The sequence below is a fragment of the Antechinus flavipes genome, chromosome 4, assembly GCF_016432865.1.
Source record: "Antechinus flavipes isolate AdamAnt ecotype Samford, QLD, Australia chromosome 4, AdamAnt_v2, whole genome shotgun sequence".
Lineage (NCBI taxonomy): Eukaryota > Metazoa > Chordata > Mammalia > Dasyuromorphia > Dasyuridae > Antechinus > Antechinus flavipes.
This window is the reverse complement of record NC_067401.1, coordinates 104623648-104644935: the sequence shown is the minus strand read 5'-3', so window position 1 is coordinate 104644935 and position 21288 is coordinate 104623648. Positions and strand designations below refer to the sequence as shown.

The 21288-nt window shown below is 35.5% G+C and overlaps 1 protein-coding gene across 4 annotated transcripts in view; it reads right to left on the bottom strand.

Moving 5' to 3' along the window:
* LOC127559698 (SLAM family member 9-like) overlaps positions 1 to 21288 on the bottom strand; it is a 48486-nt gene that overhangs the window by 10533 nt on the left and 16665 nt on the right. For 2 of the 4 annotated variants that reach the window (XM_051993659.1, XM_051993658.1), the window contains exons 3-7: positions 16157 to 16432; positions 15432 to 15539; positions 14912 to 14944; positions 12271 to 12317; positions 1907 to 1984 (exon numbers count right to left, since the gene is read on the bottom strand). In XM_051993659.1, the coding sequence (XP_051849619.1) occupies positions 1907 to 1984; positions 12271 to 12317; positions 14912 to 14944; positions 15432 to 15539; positions 16157 to 16432 (542 nt within the window). Of the gene's footprint in view, positions 1 to 1906; positions 1985 to 9707; positions 11211 to 12270; positions 12318 to 14911; positions 14945 to 15431; positions 15540 to 16156; positions 16433 to 21288 lie in introns of those variants that run through there. The other 2 variants (XR_007953190.1, XM_051993660.1) reach the window with 2 other exon arrangements.

Sequence of the window (21288 nt, the reverse complement as noted above, 5' to 3'; positions counted from 1 at the left end):
GCTTTGGGAAAGTGAGGCCATAAAAAATTCACCATATACACATGCCTATTTGTGTGTGTATATACATACAAATATGTATGTCTATATACACACGTGTGTGTTAATAGTAGAAGGACACAAGGCAGGGTATACTTCAGGAGAAATCTGTCATTAAAGAAAATTATAGCACAAGGTTCTTCTTTTTAGCAAACGGAAGACATCCACACCTGACACATAATTGGCATAGTAAGACTTTGAGAGTTAGGAAAACGCAGTGGGAGGGAAAAAAAAAAACAACAAATGAACAATTTGTTTTGGAATTGGAAGCCCTGGGTTCAAATCCTTCCTCTATCATTTTCACCTGGATGCTCTTAGACAAGTCACTTAATATTTCTAAACCTTAATTTCCACATTCATAAAATGAAGGATTGGAAGTGTCTATGGCTTCTCAGGTTTCTTCTAGCTCTAAATATATGTGGGAAATAGTGATAAAATTTGCTTATATTTGTTTCTTTATTCTTTTCTCATTTTTTTTTAGCACAATAGCTTGAACCTGTTCTAATTGCTCTTCTCTATCTTCTCATCTCTATCCTTTCTTCTAATTTAGCAGTAATTCTGATACTTGCATTGCAAATTCATGTTCTGATTGTAGGAAGACACCTAATACAGAAATAACTTCCACATTGGTAACCAGTTTCTTCTTGTCTTTCAAGATATAGTTGATTTCATTTCTTTTATAATATTTGTATTGTGTTTGCATGTCTGGATCCTTCTATCTCTTTTCTTGAAGAAGATATTTATAATCTATAAGTCTGATTCTTCTAAGCAGTTTATAATCCTTTGGATAGAACCTGTTCCAGTGTTGTAGCCACAAAGAGCCAAGAATCACCTTCATGCCACAATGAAGCATTGTAGTAGTAATTTTATTATTATAAAGTGCTATATAAATATAAACTATTATTGTAAGAAGGGATAGGACTGAATATAATTAGTAGGTAACTATCTTTAATTATCTAATTTGAGGAATTCTCCAAATCTTTTTTTAATGTCTCATGGACCTGACAGTCTATTATTTGATGTATTAAAATTCAGAGTCTTCTCTACCAAAAGACATATATTACTAAAAAACATAAGTCCTTTTGGGAATTGTGATAGAGAAGAACCTTCTGGGAATGAGACACATGATAATAGTGATAATGATAATTAGGAATGATGATAATAACTATAAAGAAACAACTGACATTTACATAGTGTTTGATCTTTATCTTGTGAAGCAGTTATTATTATACCTAGTTTTCATGTGAGAAAATCAAAGCTCAGAGTGATTAAGTCATTTATTTATTCATGATTATACAGTTTGTGCAAGAGACTTTAGGTCAAGCATGGACCAAAGAAGTTATAAGAAGACAATTGGAAGTGAGAATTCATAACCCCAAAGCTCAACTTGACTTGCTTTCCACTTGTACTCAGAGCTTTCCCTTGAAGACCTTTCATTTCAAAAATCAAGGATGAGTAGGTGCAATGAACTATGTATAGCAATTTAGAAGAATCTTCTCTCTCTTGATACAAGACTTAATCTTTGAAATAGCTTTCATTTTAGTGCAAAATAAACAATTATCTCCAACCCCCCTCCATTACCATTTCCTGGTTTTTCAAAGCACAAAAATGAGAAACTCTTTCCCCCCAAAAAAGACAAATTAGAACCGCCTGTTATATCTTCTAGGTCAATTGCAATGTGACTTGTCTCTCTTCCACTTCTTCCCCACCATTTTTTTGTATTCAGAATTCATTTGGCTGATACAATACAACAGTAATACTGTTGACCAATAGTTATTTCCTGCCATGGTTTGCAAAGTTTCTTTACCTGATCCTCATCCAAATTATATGAGAAAATAAAACTCAGAGAATAAGACAGTTTAATATATACCTCTTTAGGAGACTGGATAGTAGAGTAAATTGTGACAGAATCCTTTTTGTCTGGAATGTTAGGACTTTCAGTCGTGTTCTGTTAAAAAAAAAATGCACGTTTAGTCATAAGATGACAATGGCATATGCATACAGATTCAAAACCTTAGGGTTGATGGTTTGACCAAAATAGAGAATAGTCAGTGGGAAGTATCATGTTCCAGATGGTGAACTATATGACTTAATAGAGCCCAGAATTTCTAAAGTTTTAAATATTGTAAGCCTTTGGAAGATCAGGAATGGGAAAGGAAATGAAATGTCTCTAATAAACAGGCATGATGTGTCAGTAAAATGATGGATAACAGAACAAGGAATATGTGCTGGGAGGAAGAAAGGCAGCATGGATGTAGTGGAAGATACATTAGATTTCTTAATCTTCTTTATTCCTCATTTCCTATGATCCAGGAGCCTACTTGTTAGGGTTTTCATCCATCTCCTCAAATGAAGATTTATATAACAATCCTTTGTTTGCATAGTATATTCTCCCTATAAGATGTAAGCTTCTTGAAGACAAGAGCTATTTTTTCCATTCTGTCTTTAACTTGGTACCCTAGGCATAGTAGGACCTTAATATTATTGGTCTGGATTGGATTTTACCTTTCTCAGTTTCTACACCTAATAGGCTCTTAATGTATAACTGGTATATTGTATTCCTTCCTTTGACCTAGGCTAACTTACTGTTTAAGACTAATGTGTCTTAAGAGATAGTGAATTCTCATTTATTCCATTCATTAACATTTCTATCCAGGTGAAATCTGTTTAAAATAAATATTTTAGAGAGGCATCTGTAATAGCCATAGTATTTGATACAACTGAGCTTAAAAACCTCCTATTTGAAGATCTTTCTGGGCCTTGGACATGTCTTTAAGACTTACTAAATTAAAAGAGGCTAGGTGGAAGGAATTTACACACTAAAGAAATCATAACTCCTTGATGAACATCATTTAAGTTTCTTAATTGGGAAGAAATATCACAATTGAGTAATATAATGCCTAGAGTCGTTATGGAAAGGGATGCCCTTCCTAAGTCTTCATATTCTCCCCTCAGTCTATCTCTTACCTATTCAGTATGTGGTTTGTATATGCCTATTTATTTATTGGTGTACCCTCCATTAGAATATCAGCTTCCTGAGGGCTGTTTCTGGCACATGTTGTTTTCCAGTTGCATCTTCATAACCTGTTTGCATTTTTCTTGGCAAAGATACTGCATTGTTTTGCCATTTTTTTCTCCAGCTCATTTTATAGATGAGGAATTGAGGCAAATAGGATTAAGTGCCCACATTTCTAGTAAGTCTCTGAGGCTATATTTCAACTCATGAAGATGAATCTTCCTGATTCTGAATCCAGTGCTCTACCACTGTGATATCTAGCTACCCTGGTACACAGTAATTGCTTAATAAGTGCTTATTGAACCATAAAACAATTAAAAATGAATGCTGCCGGGGCAGCTAGATAGAGTAGTGAATAGAGCATCAGCCTTGAAGTCAGGATGACCTGAGTTCAATTTTGGACTCAGACACTTAACACGTTCTAGCTGTGTGACCTTAGGCAAGTCACTTAACCCCAATAGCCTCAGCAAAATAATAATAATAATAATAAAGAAAATAAAGAAAAAAAATGCGACCAAATTATATATATACCAAGCTGAACTCCAAAAAAAGAGACTTGAGAAGACATTTCCTCCCATTTTTCACTTCATATATGAGTATATGTGTGTGAGAGTGTCTATGGTTATGAAATATGGCATGTGTTGATGTTTTTTCAATGTATTAAATGGATTGTAGAAGATTTTTTTTCTTTTCCTTTTATTTAAAATAAATTCTTTGCTACAAGGAATATCTCGTACAGGGGAGAAAAGTATGCAAGAGATGATCTAGGCGATATAAATTAAAAACATATCAGTACAAATCTATTTTTAAATGATTTTAGAAACTGGTTTTAATTAAGCAGATTATCTTCATTCATCTATTCATTGGACATTTATTGAATGTGTACTATAAGCATTTCACAGGTACCTCAGGTCTTTCAAGCTAGAGACGATATTTGCTTTTCACTTTCCAGAAAAGTCCCTGAAATTCTAGATACTTTGTCTCTGAAGGAACTTCTGTTTCAAGCTTATCATACTCCAAAGATAACTATTTGCAAGTCACATTAGACAGACTATGGCTACTTAGAGCCAACTCCTGTCTAAAATACATATTTCTGAAACAAGAAAATAACAAAAATCCAGGGGCTTTAGAATATTTGTTTTACATATAATCCCCTCTAAACTTTCTGATAGACACTTATTTATCAATTCCTTAATTCCTTAATTTCCTCATCTGTAAATTGAGGGGATTGGATTAGATGGATTGTAAGATCCCTTCCAGCCTAAATTTCTGATTCTATGATTCTCAGATATTTCTGTTTTCTTAGTGAAAAGGGAAAAAAATGTGAAAATGATGGTTTTCTTTCTTTTTTCACAAAGAGGGGCAAGCTGCTTATTTCAAGTTAAAACAAAAGGGCCTTGGAGACCCAGAATTTCTAATTAAAATATTGACTACACAGAGAGACTTTTTTAAAGAGGGGTAGAGGAAGAGAAGCTTGGACAGTTCCTATGTCTTCCTGGACATAATTAGAAGCTGATCATGAATGGTTACGAAGATATTTCAGGGGCTAAGAGTCACCTGAAGATACTTAAGAAATGGGTGTAGAGCATACATGATGCAAGGCTAGGGCCATCTGCTTGTAGCAGGGGCTGTGGGTTGTTTGTATTAGAAATATCTTTTCTCTTTCTCTTCCTTATATTGGTTTTGAGCTTCCCTATCTTACCTATGAAAAACCTTTAAATCAGTTAAATAGCTCCCTGCCTTTGGGATGACTATTTTTTTTTTGTTGTTGTTGTTTATTCCCAATCTCCATTCAATTTTATTTGGAATAGATTGTAAGTTCCTTGGAACTTACTTTTTTTGTTTTAGGATTCCTAGGCTAGTTCAGTGCCTAGGACCAAATTGCCTCAAGAACTGAATTCTACATCATGGGAGTCTTCAAGAGTAAGCTAGATGAATAATTTCTGGGGATGTTTTTGAGGGTGTTAAAAATCCAACCTATATTTGAGTACCACAACTCCCTTCAGTTTCTTTTTTTTTTAAATTTTATAATAACTTTATATTGACAGAATCCATGCCAGGATAATTTTTTTTTACAACATTATCCCTTGCACTCGCTTCTGTTCTGATTTTTCCCCTCCCTCCCTCCACCCTCTCTCCTAGATGGCAAGCAGTTCTATATATGTTAGATATGTTGCAGTATAACCTAGATGTAATATATCTATTAATATAGGGAGAATTGGATTCAGAAGGTAAAAATAACCTGGGAAGAAAAACAAAAATGCAAATAGTTCACATTCGTTTCCCAGTGTTCTTTCTTTGAGTGTAGCTGCTTCTGTCCATCATTTATCAATTGAAACTCAGTTAGGTCTCTTTGTCAAAGAAACCCACTTCCATCAGAATACATCCTCATACAATATCATTGTCGCAGTGTATAATGATCTCCTGGTTCTGCTCATTTCACTTAGCATCAGTTCATGTAAGTCTCTCCAAGCCTCTCTGTATTCATCCTGCTGGTCATTTCTTACAGAACGATAATATTCCATAACATTCATATACCACAATTTACCCAGCCACTCTCCAATTGATGGGCATCCATTCAATTTCCAGTTTCTAGTCACTACAAACAGGGCTGCCACAAACATTTTGGCACATACAGGTCCCTTTCCCTTCTTTAGTATCTCTTTGGGGTATAAGCCCAGTAGTAGCACTGCTGGATAAAAGGGTATGCACAGTTTGATAACTTTTTGGGCATAATTCCAGATTGCTCTCCAGAATGGTTGGATTCGTTCACAACTCCACCAACAATGCATCCGCTCCAACATTCATCATTATTTTTTCCTGTCATCTTAACCAATCTGAGGTGTGTAGTGATATCTCAGGGTTGTCTTAATTTGCATTTCTCTGATCAATAGTGATTTGGAACACTCTTTCATGAGTGGTAATAGTTTCAATTTCATCACCTGAAAATTGTCTGTTCATATCCTTTGACCATTTATCAATTGGAGAATGGCTTGATTTCTTATAAATTAGAGTCAGTTCTCTATATATTTTGGAAATGAGGCCTTTATCAGAACCTTTAACTGTGAAGATGTTTTCCCAGTTTGTTGCTTCCCTTCTAATCTTGTTTGCATTAGTTTTGTTTGTACAAAGGCTTTTTAATTTGATATAATTGAAATTTTCTATTTTGTGATCAGTAATGGTCTCTAGTTCATCTTTGGTCACAAATTTCTTTCTCCTCCACAAGTCTGAGAGATAAACTATCCTATGTTCCTCTAATTTATTTATAATCTCGTTCTTTTTGTCTAGGTCATGGACCCATTTTGATCTTATCTTGGTTATATGGTGTTAAGTGTGGGTCCATGCCTAATTTCTGCCATACTAATTTCCAGTTATCCCAGCAGTTTTTATCAAATAATGAATTCTTATCCCCAAAGTTAGGATCTTTGGGTTTGTCAAACACTAGATTGCTATAGTTGACTATTCTGTCTTGTGAACCTAACCTTTTCCACTGATCAACTAATCTATTTCTTAGCCAATACCAAATGGTTTTGGTGACTGTTACTTTATAATATAATTTTAGATCAGGTACAGCTAGACCACCTTCATTTGATTTTTTTTCATTAATTCCCTTGAGATTCTTGACTTTTTATTGTTCCATATGAATTTTGTTATAATTTTTTCTAGATCATTAAAATATTTTCTTGGAAGTCTGATTGGTATAGCACTAAATAAATAGATTAATTTAGGGAGTATTGTCATCTTTATTATATTCGCTCGGCCTATCCAAGAGCACTTAATATTTTTCCAATTAAAGTCTGACTTTATTTGTGTGGAAACTTTTTTGTAATTTTGCTCATATAATTCCTGACTTTCCTTTGGTACGTAGATTCCCAAATATTTTATGCTATCAACAGTTATTTTGAATGGAATTTCTCTTTGTATCTCTTGCTGTTGGATTTTGTTGGTGATGTATAAAAATGCTGAGGATTTATGGGGATTTATTTTGTATCCTGCTACTTTGCTAAAATTATGAATTATTTCTAATAGCTTTTTAGTAGAATCTCTGGGGTTCTCTAGGTATACCATCATATCATCTGCAAAAAGTGATAGTTTGGTTTCCTCATTGCCTACTCTAATTCCTTTCATCTCTTTCTCCACTCTTATTGCAGAGGCTAGTGTTTCTAATACAATATTGAATAATAATGGTGATAGTGGGCAACCTTGCTTCACTCCAGATCTTACTGGGAAAGGTTCCAGTTTTTCCTCATTGCATATGATGCTTACTGATGGTTTTAAATATATACTCCTGACTATTTTAAGGACAAGTCCATTTATTCCTATGCTCTCAAGTGTTTTTATTAGGAATGGATGTTGGATTTTATCAAATGCTTTTTCTGCATCTATTGAGATGATCATATGGTTTTTGTTTGTTTGATTATTGATATAGTCAATTATGCTAATAGTTTTCCTAATATTGAACCAGCCCTGCATTCCTGGTATAAATCCTACTTGGTCATAGTGTATTATCCTGGGGATGATTTTCTGTAATCTTTTTGCTAATATTTTGTTTAAGATTTTAGCATCAATATTCATTAGGGAGATTGAGCTATAATTTTCTGTTTTCAACCTACCTGGTTTAGGTATCAGTAACCATGTCTGTGTCATAAAAGGAGTTTGGTAGGACTCCTTCAATCCCTATTTTTTTCAAATACTTTATTTAGCATTGGAGTTAATTGTTCTTTAAATGTTTGATAGAATTCACATGTAATTCCATCTGGTCCTGGGGATTTTTTCTTAGGGAGTTGGTTGATAGTTTGTTCTATTTCTTTTTCTGAGATGGGACTGTTTAGGATATTTATTTCTTCCTCTGTTAGTTTGGGCAAGCTATATTTTTGGAGGTATTCTTCTATTTCATTTAAGTTGTCGAATTTATTGGCATAAAGTTGGGCAAAGTAACTCCTAATTATTGCTCTAATTTCCTCTTCATTAGTGGCGAGTTCTCCCTTTTCATTTTTAAGACTAACAATTTGATTTTCCTCTTTCCTTTTTTTAATCAGATTTACTAAGGGTTTGTCTATTTTGTTGGTTTTTTCATAGAACCAACTCTTAGTTTTATTAATTAATTCAATAGTTTTTTTACTTTAAATTTTATTGATCTCTCCTTTTATTTTTAGAATTTCAAGTTTAGTGTTTGACTGGGGGTCTTTAATTTGTTCCTTTTCTAGCATTTTTAGTTGCAAGCCCAATTCATTGACCTTCTCTTTCTCTATTTTATACAAATAGGCCTCTAGAGATATAAAATTTCCCCTTATTACCGCTTTGGCTGCATCCCATACATTTTGGTATGATGTCTCATTATTATTGTTTTCTTGGGTGAAATTATTAATTATGTTTATGATTTGCTGTTTCACCCAATCATTCTTTAGTATGAGATTATTTAGTTTCCAATTATTTTTTGTCTACTTTCCCCTGGCTTTTTGTTGAATGTAATTTTCATTGCATCGTGGTCTGAAAAGGATGCATTTACTATTTCTGCCTTACTGCATTTGAGTTTGAGGTTTTATGTCCTAATATATGGTCAGTTTTTGTATAGGTTTCATAAACTGCTGAAAACAAAGTGTACTCCTTTCTGTCTCCATTATGTTTTCTCCAGAGAGCTATCATATCTAATTTTTCTAGTATTCTATTTACCTCTTTGACTTCTTTCTTATTTATTTTGTGGTTTGATTTATCTAATTCTGAGAGTGCAAGGTTGAGATCTCCCACTATTATAGTTTTGCTGTCTATTTCTTCTTGCAGCTCTCTTAATTTCTCTTTTAAGAATTTAGATGCTACATCACTTCGTGCATGTATGTTTAATATTGATATTGCTTCATTATCCATGCTACCCTTTAGCAAGATATAGTGCCCTTCCTTATCTCTTTTAATTAGATCAATTTAGCTTTAGCAAAAAAGCTACCCCTGCTTTTTTGACTTCACCTGAAGCATAGTAGATTTTGCTCCAACCTTTTACCTTTAACCTGCATGTATCTCCCTGCTTCAGGTGTGTTTCCTGTAAACAACATATTGTAGGATTCTGGCTTTTAATCCATTCTGCTAACCGCTTCCTCTTTATGGGGGAGTTTACCCCGTTCACATTTATGGCTAAAATGACCAATTCTGTATTACTTGCCATCTTGTTAACACCTGTTTATGCTTTTCTCCCTTCTTTCCCCTTTACCCCACTTCCCAGTATTAAGTTTGTGAGCACCACTTGCTTCTCACAGCCCTCCCTTTTTAGTATCTCTCCCCCTGCCTTAGAGTTCCTCCCCCTATCTTACCCTTTCCCTCCCAGTTTCTGTATTCCCTTCCGCTTAGCTTATTCCTTCCTTTTTCCCTTTTCCCTTCTCACTTTTCAATGAGATGGGAGAAGTTTCACCATAAATTGAATATGTCTAAAATTTTTCTCTTAAAGCTAATTCTGAAGGCAGTAAGATACCTACTATATTCATCCCCCTCCATTCTTTCTCTCAGATATAATAGGTTTCCTTTGCCTCTTCATGAGATGTAGTACCCCCACTTTACCCTTTTTCTGGTAAAATGTCCTTTCCACATTTAGTTTCTAGAACAAGGTATACATGTATTCTTTATACATCTTTATAGCAGAAATATAGTTCCCAAGATTAATCTTTACCTTTTTAGATTTCTCTTGAGTTCTATATTTGTAGATCAAACTTTTTGTTAAGTTCTGGCTTTTTCATCAAAAATAGATGAAATTTGCTTACTTCGTTGAATGTCCATCTTCTTCTTTGGAAAAAGATGCTCATTCTAGCTGGGTAAGTTATTTTTGGTTGCATACCAAGTTCCTTAGCCTTTCAGAATATCATATTCCAGGCTCTTCGATCCTTTAATATGGATGCTGCTAGATCCTGGGTGATCCTTATTGTGGCTCCTAGATACTTGAATTGGGTTTTTCTAGCTGCTTGTAATATTTTTTCCTTTGTCTGAGGGTTCTGGCATTTGGCCACTATATTTCTTGATGTTTTGATTTTAGGATCCCTTTCAGTAGGTGATTGATGAATTCTTTCAATGTCTATTTTACCCTCTGTTTCTATGACTTCTGGGCAGTTCTCTTTGATAATTTCCTGGAAAATAGTGTCCAGGCTCTTTTTTTCATCATACTTTTCTGGGAGTCCAATGATTCTCAAATTGTCTCTCCTGGATCTGTTTTCCAGGTCTGTTGTTTTTCCCAGAAGGTATTTCACATTCTTTTCCATTGTTTGATTTTTTCTGGATTTGCTTGACTGATTCTTCTTGTCTCCTCGAGTCATTCAATTCCATTTGTTCGAACCTGATTTTCAATGAAATATTTTCTTCACTCACTTTTTTTTTTTTTTCTGAGACAATTGGGGTAAAGTGACTTGCCCAGGGTCATACAGCTAGGAAGTGTGAAGTGTCTGAGATCAGATTTAAACTCAGGTCCTCCAGACTTCAGGACTGGTGCTCTATCCACTGCTCTACCTAGCTGCCCCCTTCACTCACTTTTAAAAAATATTTTTCTAATTGTCCAATTGCGTTCTTTTGTTCTATGGAATATTTTTCCATTTTGCCAATTTTGTTTTTTAGAGAGCTATTTTCTGTTTCCAGTTCACTAATCCTATTTTTCAAGGATTTTATTTCTTTATCCAGTCTCTCTTTAAATAAGTGGGATGACTTCTCCAGACTCTCTTGCCAAGCCTCCCTCTCCTTTTCCCATTTTTCTTCTAGCTCCCTTGTGAGAGCCTTTTTAATTTCTTCTATGAGGTTCATCTGTGCTGAGGAACAGATGATCTCCTTCTTTGGGGATTCACCTGGAGATAGTCTGTTTTTAGTCTCCTCAGGATTTAGAGACTGCTCTCTATCTGTATAGAAGCTGTCAAGGGTTAAAGTCCTCTTCAATTTTTTGCTCATTTTGTCAGAGAAGAATCAAAGACAAACTTTCCTGGCGAATCTCAAGGATGTCTTCTCTTGGTAACTATTTGTGGGTTTTTTTTTTCAGTCAAGCATTAATTCAGAGGCTTATAATGGAATGATTCTGAGAGAAAAACGCAGAGCTTACATAGCTGTGTGCCTCCTCTCCGCCATCTTGGCTGGAAGTCCAACTTCTTTCAGTTTCATCAGTTAATGAATATACAATTCACATTCAGCACTTGAAGACCTTTATTAATACAGAAGTCACATATTAGGCATATAATATGTGCTTGACAGCTAGGTAGCACAGTGGATACAGCACTGGCCCTGGAGTTAGAAGGACTTGAAGTCAAATACAATCTGCATCACTTAATCCTGTTTGCCTCAGTTTCCTCATCTGTAAAATGATCTGTAACAGGAAATGGCAAACCACTCTAGTGCCAAGAAAACCCCAAATGGTGTCATGGAGAGTTGGACAAAACAAGAGCAACAAATAGAATAGAAGAAGTCATTAAGAATGTGTTTGGGGTAACTTAGCACTGTGCCAGCTATTGTAGGAGACAAAAGAATCATAGATTTATGGAATGTCAAAGCTGGGAAGAACTTCAGAGAGCATAGAATCTTAGGATCATCAATCTAGAACCCTAGAGGGACCTCAGAAGCCCACTTTTACAAACTCTTCTTTATGTAGAAAGAAATGAAGATTTGCAGAGAATAAATGACTTGCTCACAGTCACATAGCTAGTAAGTCACAGGATATGGACTTGAAGAAGAAGATGGTCTCTCTGCCCTCACTGCAGTTGGGAAAAGAAACTAGTGTCTATGCAGCACTTGGGGAAATCCCAGACAGAAGCATATGGTTATGTGTATAACCATGTGGTACAAATGAGAAACTATGGAACATTTGAGGAAGAGTCAGGGCAGATTACAATGGTCTTACATGACTGCAGTTTAATGCACATAGTCCAGGAACCCTGGGATAAGGTTTTGTTTCCATTGCTAGTTAACTGGATTAATAATATGGTTTTGGTCAGAGGTGGTTCAGCTTGGTGATGCAGTGGATAGAACAACAGCCTTGGAGTTAGTAGGATCTGAGTTCAAATGTGACTTTGGACACTTAACTAGCTGCATGACCTTGGGCAAGTCATTTAATTCTGTCTGCCTCAGTTTTTTCCATTTGTAAAATGAAATGGCAAATCATTCCAATGTCTTTGACAAGAAAATCCCAAATGGGGTCATAAAGTGTTAGACATGATTGAAATGACTGAACAATAAGAGATGTCATTTGGATGGCTGAAAGGACTTACCCTGTTTGGATGATTAACTTGTGCATATATTGTGGTCCCCACAGCCTCTGCGGACACAAAGGGTAAGATCAGCAACACACAGACTTTCTGACCTCATCAACCAAATGTCCTATGTAGTCCGGATGATTTTCTGCCCAAAGAACATTGAGTCCAGAATGGATTTCAGTCCCAGCTCTGATATTTACTATTGTATGATGCTGGCCAAGTCACTTAATTTCTCTATACGTCAGTTTCTTCACAAGTGAAATAGATGGTCATGATACTTGTGCTACTTATCGTAGAGATCTATTGTGAAGAAAGTACTTTTATACCACTAGAAGCTATATAAATGTTTTATACTATTGGTAAGTTTGAGAAGGGGCAGCAAAGTGAGATAATAGAGTACCAGCGCTGGAGTCAGCAAGACTCCTCTTTCTGAGTTCAAATTTAAGCTTCAGACACTTACTAGTTGTGTGATCTTGGGCAAGTTATTTAACCCTTTGTCTCAGTTTTCTCTTCTGTAAAATGAGTTGGAGAGGAAATGGTAAACTACTCCAGTATCTGCCAAGGAAACCCCCAAATAAAGTCAAGAAGAATCATACATGACTGAAATGACTGAAAGCTAACAACAAAAATTTGATAAATGTGCCATCTATGACTTCACCCAAATAATTGATAAAAAATATTGAAGAGAACATGGCTAAGGACAGAATCTTGGCACATGTCACATAGGACCTCATTTAATTTCTATCTCTTGATCTCAAGGTACTGTCATTCAATTAACTACAAATACCCATGAATGTTCTATCATTCAATCTATATTTCTCCATTTTACATTCAAGAATTTTGTGAGAGACTTTGTCAAAAGACATGCTAAAATCCAGATACATTTTTTCCCTCTGTAAGTTTTCATTCCTTTTTAGTTGTGAAGACTAGATAGACATATGGGACCCTGAATCAAGAACAGCTAGTTCTGAGGAGAGTAGAATAGAGCCTTGTGCTTCTCATGTGATGCCTTTCCTCTAATACAACCCAGAATAATTTCCACATTATTACAAAGCTGACTCAAAGTCAGCCTGTGAGTTGTGTCACTCAATCGAGTTTCCATGTGTGACTTGGGGCAAAGAGTTTGATAGACATGCTCTCTGCTCTTCAGGATAGGGACCTCAAAAAGTGGTGGTTCACGATGAGTGAATCACAAAGGAACCTTTGTTGGTTCTGTTCTAGGCATTAGGAGAGAGGGTCTGTGCTTGATGGTTATATTCAAATTAGAGGCAACATATTTTCTTCTACATTTCCATCTCTTATTCTTCCCTTTTTGTTTCTAAGAGCTGGTGCATTCATTGACTCTCCAAGTAGGAAGGAACTTCAGAGGTCACAAAGTTATAGATTTCAAGCAGGAAGGGACCTTGAGGTCCCATATTATAGGTGAGATAATTAAGACACTGAGAGGTTGATTTTCCCAGGGTTCAGCAACTACTAACCATCTGGCATAGGATTTGTAACCATGTCTATCAAACTCTTTGCCCCAAGTCATACACGGAAACTCGATTGAATGACATGACTCACAGGCTGACTTTGAGTCAGCTATGTAATAATGTGGAAATTATTCTGGGTTGTATTAGAGGAAAGGCATCACATGAGAAGCACAAGGCTCTATTCTACTGTCTCTGACTTCAAATTCACCACAGATTATTTAGTCTTCTTTGTACTTGAATTTAAAAAATCTTTCATAGCATCTTTAATAAATGGTCCTCTGTCTATACTTGATGATTTTGAATGTAGCAAATTCATCACCTCTTGAAGGAGCTCATTCTGATTCTGGACAGCTTTCACCCTTTGTTTGAGGCTCTGAAATGCATATGGATCTTTTTGTTGTGGGCTGTGATCCTGGAATAGCTATACCTCAAATTACTTATGAGGCGGGAATGGAGTTATTGTATAGCAGTTCAAGGATTGGTATTATGCACTCCATTCTGCTCTAGAAATGCAAAGATAATGTATTCTTAGAGTACTGCTATCTTGAACCTTCTTTCAGTGTTGAATCATGGGAGGGGTGAGAAAAGACGAGTACTCTGGAAGCATTTTCCCAGCATTCCTGTTGTGGACTGGCTATGTCTTCAGTGATTATTAGTCAGCTAATGACATTTTAATGATAATTAAAATTATTGCAATGTCAGAGAATGTCAGAATTGGAAGGAATTTAGGTCTTAAGTTTCATCATAAGTAGAGTAGAAAGGATAAATCTGCTCCCACTTGGGTGTTTGTGACTGAAGAGAGATCCTTCCATTTGTGTGGGGAGGGATCCAGACTTGGATGGAACTTCCAGTGTGGAATCTTTCTTTACCAGAGAAAATCAACACCTGGATTGTATTTCATACCCTTAATTGTCTAAAAATAAAGAGAAGTTGAATTACTTGCCCATGGTCACACAAGTAATAAATGTTAAAGGAAGGACTTAAAACTGTATCTTGATAGCAAAACTCTGTCCTCTGCCATCAGTAACACTATCTAATAGGATTATTATTTGTACCACCTTCTTGTACTATCTACCTGCAAAATGTCTCCTTCCACATCTTTCATTCCCCTTCTCCACTTTACAACAATCCAGTAGTTCCTCCTAACAGTGTCAATCCATGTAATTCAGAATCTGGAAACTTACCCTGCTGTGGAACAGGAAAGAAGTAGGTGATACCTGAAAAGATAAACCCAAAGATTGAAGATGATGGAGAAGTAATGGAGAGAGAAGTTATTACCTCTCTTCCCCTCATTCCAATATTTCCTGAAGAGGGTGGGGAGGAAGGCAGGGTTGGAAAAGTGGGACAGATTTTGCTGAACAAATAAGTCCATTGTAAATGGAAAGTCGGTCTAAGGGAAAGAAAGGAGGCAGAACTCCAATTTTCAATAGCATATTGCCATATAAGATCATTGTATGTCCCAGAAACCATTTGGACAGAGTAGTTAACTTATGGATTTTCTCTGTGACTCATTCAGGGTGATTTCTGGGGACAGAGGTCTCAATATTGACCCCCAAATCAGAATGATGGTCTTCACCAGAGCAAAGAAGTTTGGGGATAATGAGGCTATCATAGCAAGGATATATATCACCACAACGCTGGAATATTGGGGAAAACCAGTGAGAAATATAGGTTACAAAAACTTATCTTTCAAAGAAATCTCACCTTGTTCCCTTTTCTTCCAAATAATCACCCCAATCATGATGACTATACACAGCATAACTGGAATTATAATTCCTATGATCAGCCCAGAATAATTCCTAGATGATTGTCCTTGAGGATATGGAAAGGAAAAGATCACATGAATGGTATTGGGAACACTGAGCCAGAATCCCTAATGAGCTGCTTCTGGAAGAACTGTCTCTTCTTAGATCCTTAGCTTTGAGTTCTGTGTGCTGAAAATATATGAGGTTGTGGAGGGCGAGGGAGGAATACTGGGCTAGGAAAGAAATACAGTTTGAAAGCTCTGAAGGCAGAAGCCCAGAATCCTAGGAAATTCTTGGTTTCACTTAAGAGAAATTTGGTTGGGTTGTGTGCCCAGGGAGCTCTAGTAACAATATGGGACAGTACAAAGATTATTAGATTTAGAGTCAGGAGGACTTGAATTCCAATTCTAACCTTCCACTTTCCATGTATATAACCCCAGGTAACCATTCTGTGTTTTGGTCTACTCAACTATGGAAAAAATTGTGTAAATGTAGGGGTGGGGTGGGGGTGGGGAGGGAGTTTGAGGTTGAACTGAATGATCTCTAAGTTCCTTTCTCTCTCGAAACCTAATGATGCTATGAAAGGCACTGTTTTTGAATGACAGAACTGAGAAGGGCACTAATCTGTTTCCTGAAGCTCTTCATGAATTCTCCTGAAGTTCCTGGAGAGATGGGAAGGGTTACCTGGACAGAGCCCTGGAAAAGGATTTGCCTGGGCACTCTGACTGCTGACAGGATTTGTGACTCTGCAGATATAATTTGGCTCACTTTCCCCATGTTTCCAGGAGACTGTGGCTTTGGGTCCCTCATGGAAGGTGATTGTATGTCCATCTTCTAGGGATGTCCACCTGTAAGTCACATTTTTCCCTTCCTTTTCCACGGAGCACAGCAAGGTGACATTACAGGTATCATTCTCAAACCCTGTAAAGTTTAATGTGATCTGGGGTTTGGGCAGTTCCTCTGTGTGAAGAGAAAAGACATGAAATTGAGGAAAAATACCTGTAATAATTTAATTGCACAGCATAAGTTTACTTACTGATTTCTTTGGTAAAAGTTGCCACCTGGAGAGGTTCTATAAATGACTATATAGTAAGATAGTTTTAGGAATTTATGATCATGGGACCTGAGAAATTGCTGCTACCAAAAGATATGGTTAGAGTAATTGGGAAGGGGGAGGAGGATGAAGAGGAAAGCTGAAGCTAAGATAGCTTGAAGTGAAAGTGGAGATTTCCATTGAGATTAGATTTGGAGACTAGGGAATCCAATCACTAGGAAATTTTGCATTTGGATGATACCACAAACTGGTACCAAAGCTAGCAGTATGGAAGGTGATCTCAGTTGGAAAGAGTGGAGGGTAAGGGATAGTCAAAAACTGTTAAAGAAATGGAGTTGGGGTATGGAGAAGGAAAAAACCTTGGGATATCACAAGGGGCAGCTTCTTTTGCCCTCCACCAAGAAAATAGACCTTTTGGTAATCAATTTTAACCAATTATGCTTAATAGTTGCTAAAGTCAGTTAATTTCTCCCTTTCCTCCCAAAAAGGACACCTCAATTTTTTTTTATTCAAGTCATTTTTAGATATGCTGTACTGGTTAGGACAACTCAACTTTTATTTATCTATTTAGTTTGCTGAGGCAATTGGGGTTAAGTATTTGCCCAGGGTCATATAGCTAGTAAATATTAAGTGTCTGAGGTCAGATTTGAACTCAGGTCCTCCTGATTTCAGGGCTGGCACTCTATCCACCGCATCATTCAGCTGCCCCCTCAACTCAACTTTTAGATAGCAGAAAAACAATTAAATAAAAGTAACAGATAAAGTGACCATTTCCAATAATTTAGCAACATTCCATTCTCATAGTCCCCTTGCTTTAGGCTGAGAGAAAGGAGTTATGGCTTAATCTGTTCTCTGGGTATTGGTCTTTACAATTAAACAGTTTGCCCCTACCCTGATCCTTTAGCATTCTCTTTTGTTAACATTATTGCATTTGTATATTGTTATTTTTATTTATTTCTCTATATATGGATTTTTAATGAGAGGACTGAAATCACCACTTCAATTTTACCATCTTTAAAGTATTGTCACAGAAATGGAAGGAACATTAGGGTTCTTCTTGACCAGCTTTGCAATTTTTTTTTCAGCTTTGCAATTTTAAAGAGGAAGGAACCAAATGCCTAAAGAGAATAAGCAAAATGTTCAAGCTCCCACAGATTGTTTGAACTCTTATTAAAATTGAAGCTGACCTAAGGTGAAGTCAAATGCAAAACACATCTCAGATTCAGAAATTGTTAACAGTGAAAGGCACTTTGTATAATCTCCTTTTACAGAAGAAGAAATAGATGCACTGAGTATCATGGCAAGAACTATTTCAGTGAACTTAAAGATTTTTTTTTGGAAATTGTTCCTCCTTTTCGGGGGGAATAGAAGCATGAGCTCTTCCAAGTAGCAGTTCTTGTCTTATGATTGAAGATAAATAGCTGAGCAGAGAATGGGACCCTATGCTCATTCTAGGTATACTTAGAGCTCAATCTCAACCATGCCCCCAGGTATATGAAGCTTCAAATATCATAATTTGTTTAATCATTTTCCAATTTTCCAACATACATATATATAATTTTCTCTTTCTCCCTTCCTTTCTCTCTCTCTCTCTATATATATATATGTGTAAATATAATATATATATATACACATACATAAAATATATATAATTCTGTTAATGTGTTATATTCACCCAGCAAAATATAAGCTATATATAAAAATATAAGCAAAATAAGGGCCAGGATTATTCTTTAGTTGCAAGATTTTGATTACTAAAAACAAAAAGATTCTATAAATATTTTTGTATATATGAGTCGGATGGGGGTATATACCTAGTGGCAAATGGTATATGTTTTATGACTTCTTGGCCAGAATTCCAAGTTGCTTTCTAGAATGACTGGCTCAATTTAAGGCCCTACCAGCAATGAATTAGTGTGCCTCTTTTCTTGCAGCCCCTTCAACATCTGTCATTTTCATTTTTTGATTATTTTTTGACAATCTGATGGGCTTGAGAGAAAGCCCCACAGTTGCTTTAATTTGTATTTCTTTAATTTTTACTGATTTGGAGCACTTTTTTCATATATTTGTTGATAGTATGGATTTCTTCCTCTGAAAGCTTACCTGTTCATATCCTTTGACCATTTATCTAATAGTGAATGGGTCTTGCTCTTATAAACTTGGATCAATTTCTTATATATATTAAATATGTGACCTTTTTCCAGAGAAACTTGCTGCAAAGATTTTTTACTTCTGTCCTGTTTTCTTTCTAATTTTAACTGAATTGATTTTCTTTGTATAACAAACTTTTAATTTTGTACATTCAAAACTACTCATTTTTTTCTACCATGCTTCCATTTTCCATTGTTTGATTATAAACTCTTTGCCTACCTACAGATATTGATTGCTTTTTTGTTTATAATGTCTCTAACTCTATTTATAATATCATCTATTATATCTGAAGACTGTTAAGTGGCTTAATAGAATGCCAAGCTTGAAGTCAGGCAGATTCATTTTGAGTTCAAAATCTGGCTTCAGATACTTACTAGTTGTGTGACTCTGGGCAAGCACTTAATTCTGTTAGTCCAAGTTTCCTCATCTATGAGGAAATAAACTGGAGAGGGAAATGTCAAATCATTCCAGTGTCCCCATCAAGAAAATCCCAAATGGGAACATGAAGAGTTAGACATAACTGAAACAACTGAACAATAGCATTATGTCTAAGTCATGTATCCAGCTGAAGTTGATCTTGATATATGATGTTGATTTATGCTGAATTTCTGCCAGATTGCTTTACAATTTTCCTAACAGTTTTTCAATTTGTAAGATTAAATGTGGGAATGAGTCAAGTAATACATAAAAGGTGACTACAAATGCTTCCTAAACTCTGCAACATATATATCCAGCTCTAATACTTCCTTCTATTTCTCGTACTGCATTTCCAGCTATCTGTTGGTTTTACCTGGACTTCTCACCAGCCTCTATCAATTCAGTCCATCCAAAAACTTATTATTTCTTCAAATGACCCTTCTTTCAGGCTGCCTTATTTCTATGTATTTCTATGTAATTCACCCAGATTTTAAAATTTGTACTCACTTTTGATACTTCCCTCTCTTTTCCCTTCCAAATACATTTTTGGGATTAGTCCCCTACCTTCTACTCTGCCACTAAGTCCATTTTTTCACATAGCTGTCCAAATAATCTTAAAGCATAAAGCATAAATCTAACTGTGTAGCTTCTCTGCTCAAGAATCTTTATTAATTTTCCATTGCTTTGATGATGAAATATACTCTATGTACTTCTGAACTTAAGTCTTCTCCAGTCTAGCTTCAAGCTTCCATTCAAACCTTATTTCACCTAACTCCCCCTCACATACGCCATCTTTTAGCCAAACTGTTCTATTTTCTATAACCTAAACTCGTTTTTGTACTTTCTCACAGGCTAGACCTCATATTAGAATATACTCCCTCCTTATCTTTCCATTTAGAATCCTTAGATTCCTTGGAAGTTCAGCTTTCCTAGAGGAAGTGTTTTCTGATTCTACTAGTTATGAGGATCTTTTCAGTCCTCAAATACATACATATATATAAAATTTTTTCTCTCTCTCCCTCCCTTCCTCTCTCTCTTTCTATATGTAGATATAATATATATATATATATATATATATATATATATATATATACATAAAATATATGTAATTCTGTTTATGTGTTATATTCACCCAGCAAAATATAAGCTCTCTAAGGACCAGTATTATTTTTTCTTTTTATACTTGTACTTTCAGTGCCTTATAACTTAATAACTTCAGTGCCAATAACTTAACAAATGCTTGCTAGATTGAATTATGTGTTATAATTACTCTTAGGTCCAGCTTATTATCAAACACAATCAATCATACAACAAACATCTATTAAATGCCTACTCTGTGCTTTCTAAAACACAGATCTAACCATTCCATTCCCCTACTCAATAAATTCCATTGGTTCCCTATTATCTTCAAGACAAATATATAGTTTTGTATTTGGCTTTCAAAGCCCTTTATAACCTGAACCCTTCCTACATTTCTGGTTTTCTGATATCTTACTCTCTTCCATGTACTCTATGATCTAATGACCTTAATGTTTCTTAAATACAATACTCCTCCTGACTCTGGCCACATTCACTGATGGTCCCTCATGCCTGGAATTCTCTCTCTCTTCATCTCTACCTCCTGACTTCCTTTAAGACTTACTTAGCTAAAGTCTTACCATATAGAAGTCTTTCCCAGTGTTTTTTAATCTTAGTGCCTTCCCTCTGAAATTGTCTTCATTTTTTTCCTGTATAACATCTTGTTTGTATGTAGTTATTTGCATGTTGCCTCCCCCATATGTGAACACAGTGAGAACAAGGTTTGTTTTTTGTCTTTCTTTTTTTATCTCAGCACTTAGCACAATGAATGATGTGTAAATGCTTATTGGCTGACTTGATTTTCTTGGTTCTAGGTATACCAAGATATGCATGAAATACAACACTTACTCTATTGATTCTCATCAGATATTAGCCAAAATATGCTTGGAAATGAACATTTTACATAGAAAAGGATTCTTAAGCAAGCTATTGTAAACTTAGGAAATGTTGCAGTCTGACTTCTTTTTGATGAATCTGTCAAGTCTAACAAAAAAGGGATTAAAAAAAAGCTATATTAATAAAAAATAGAAGAGTCAAAGAAAGGAAAGAATCTCTGATTAGGACATATGGGATGATGATAACAGATGAAAAAGAGAAAAGATAGAGCCATTTGAAT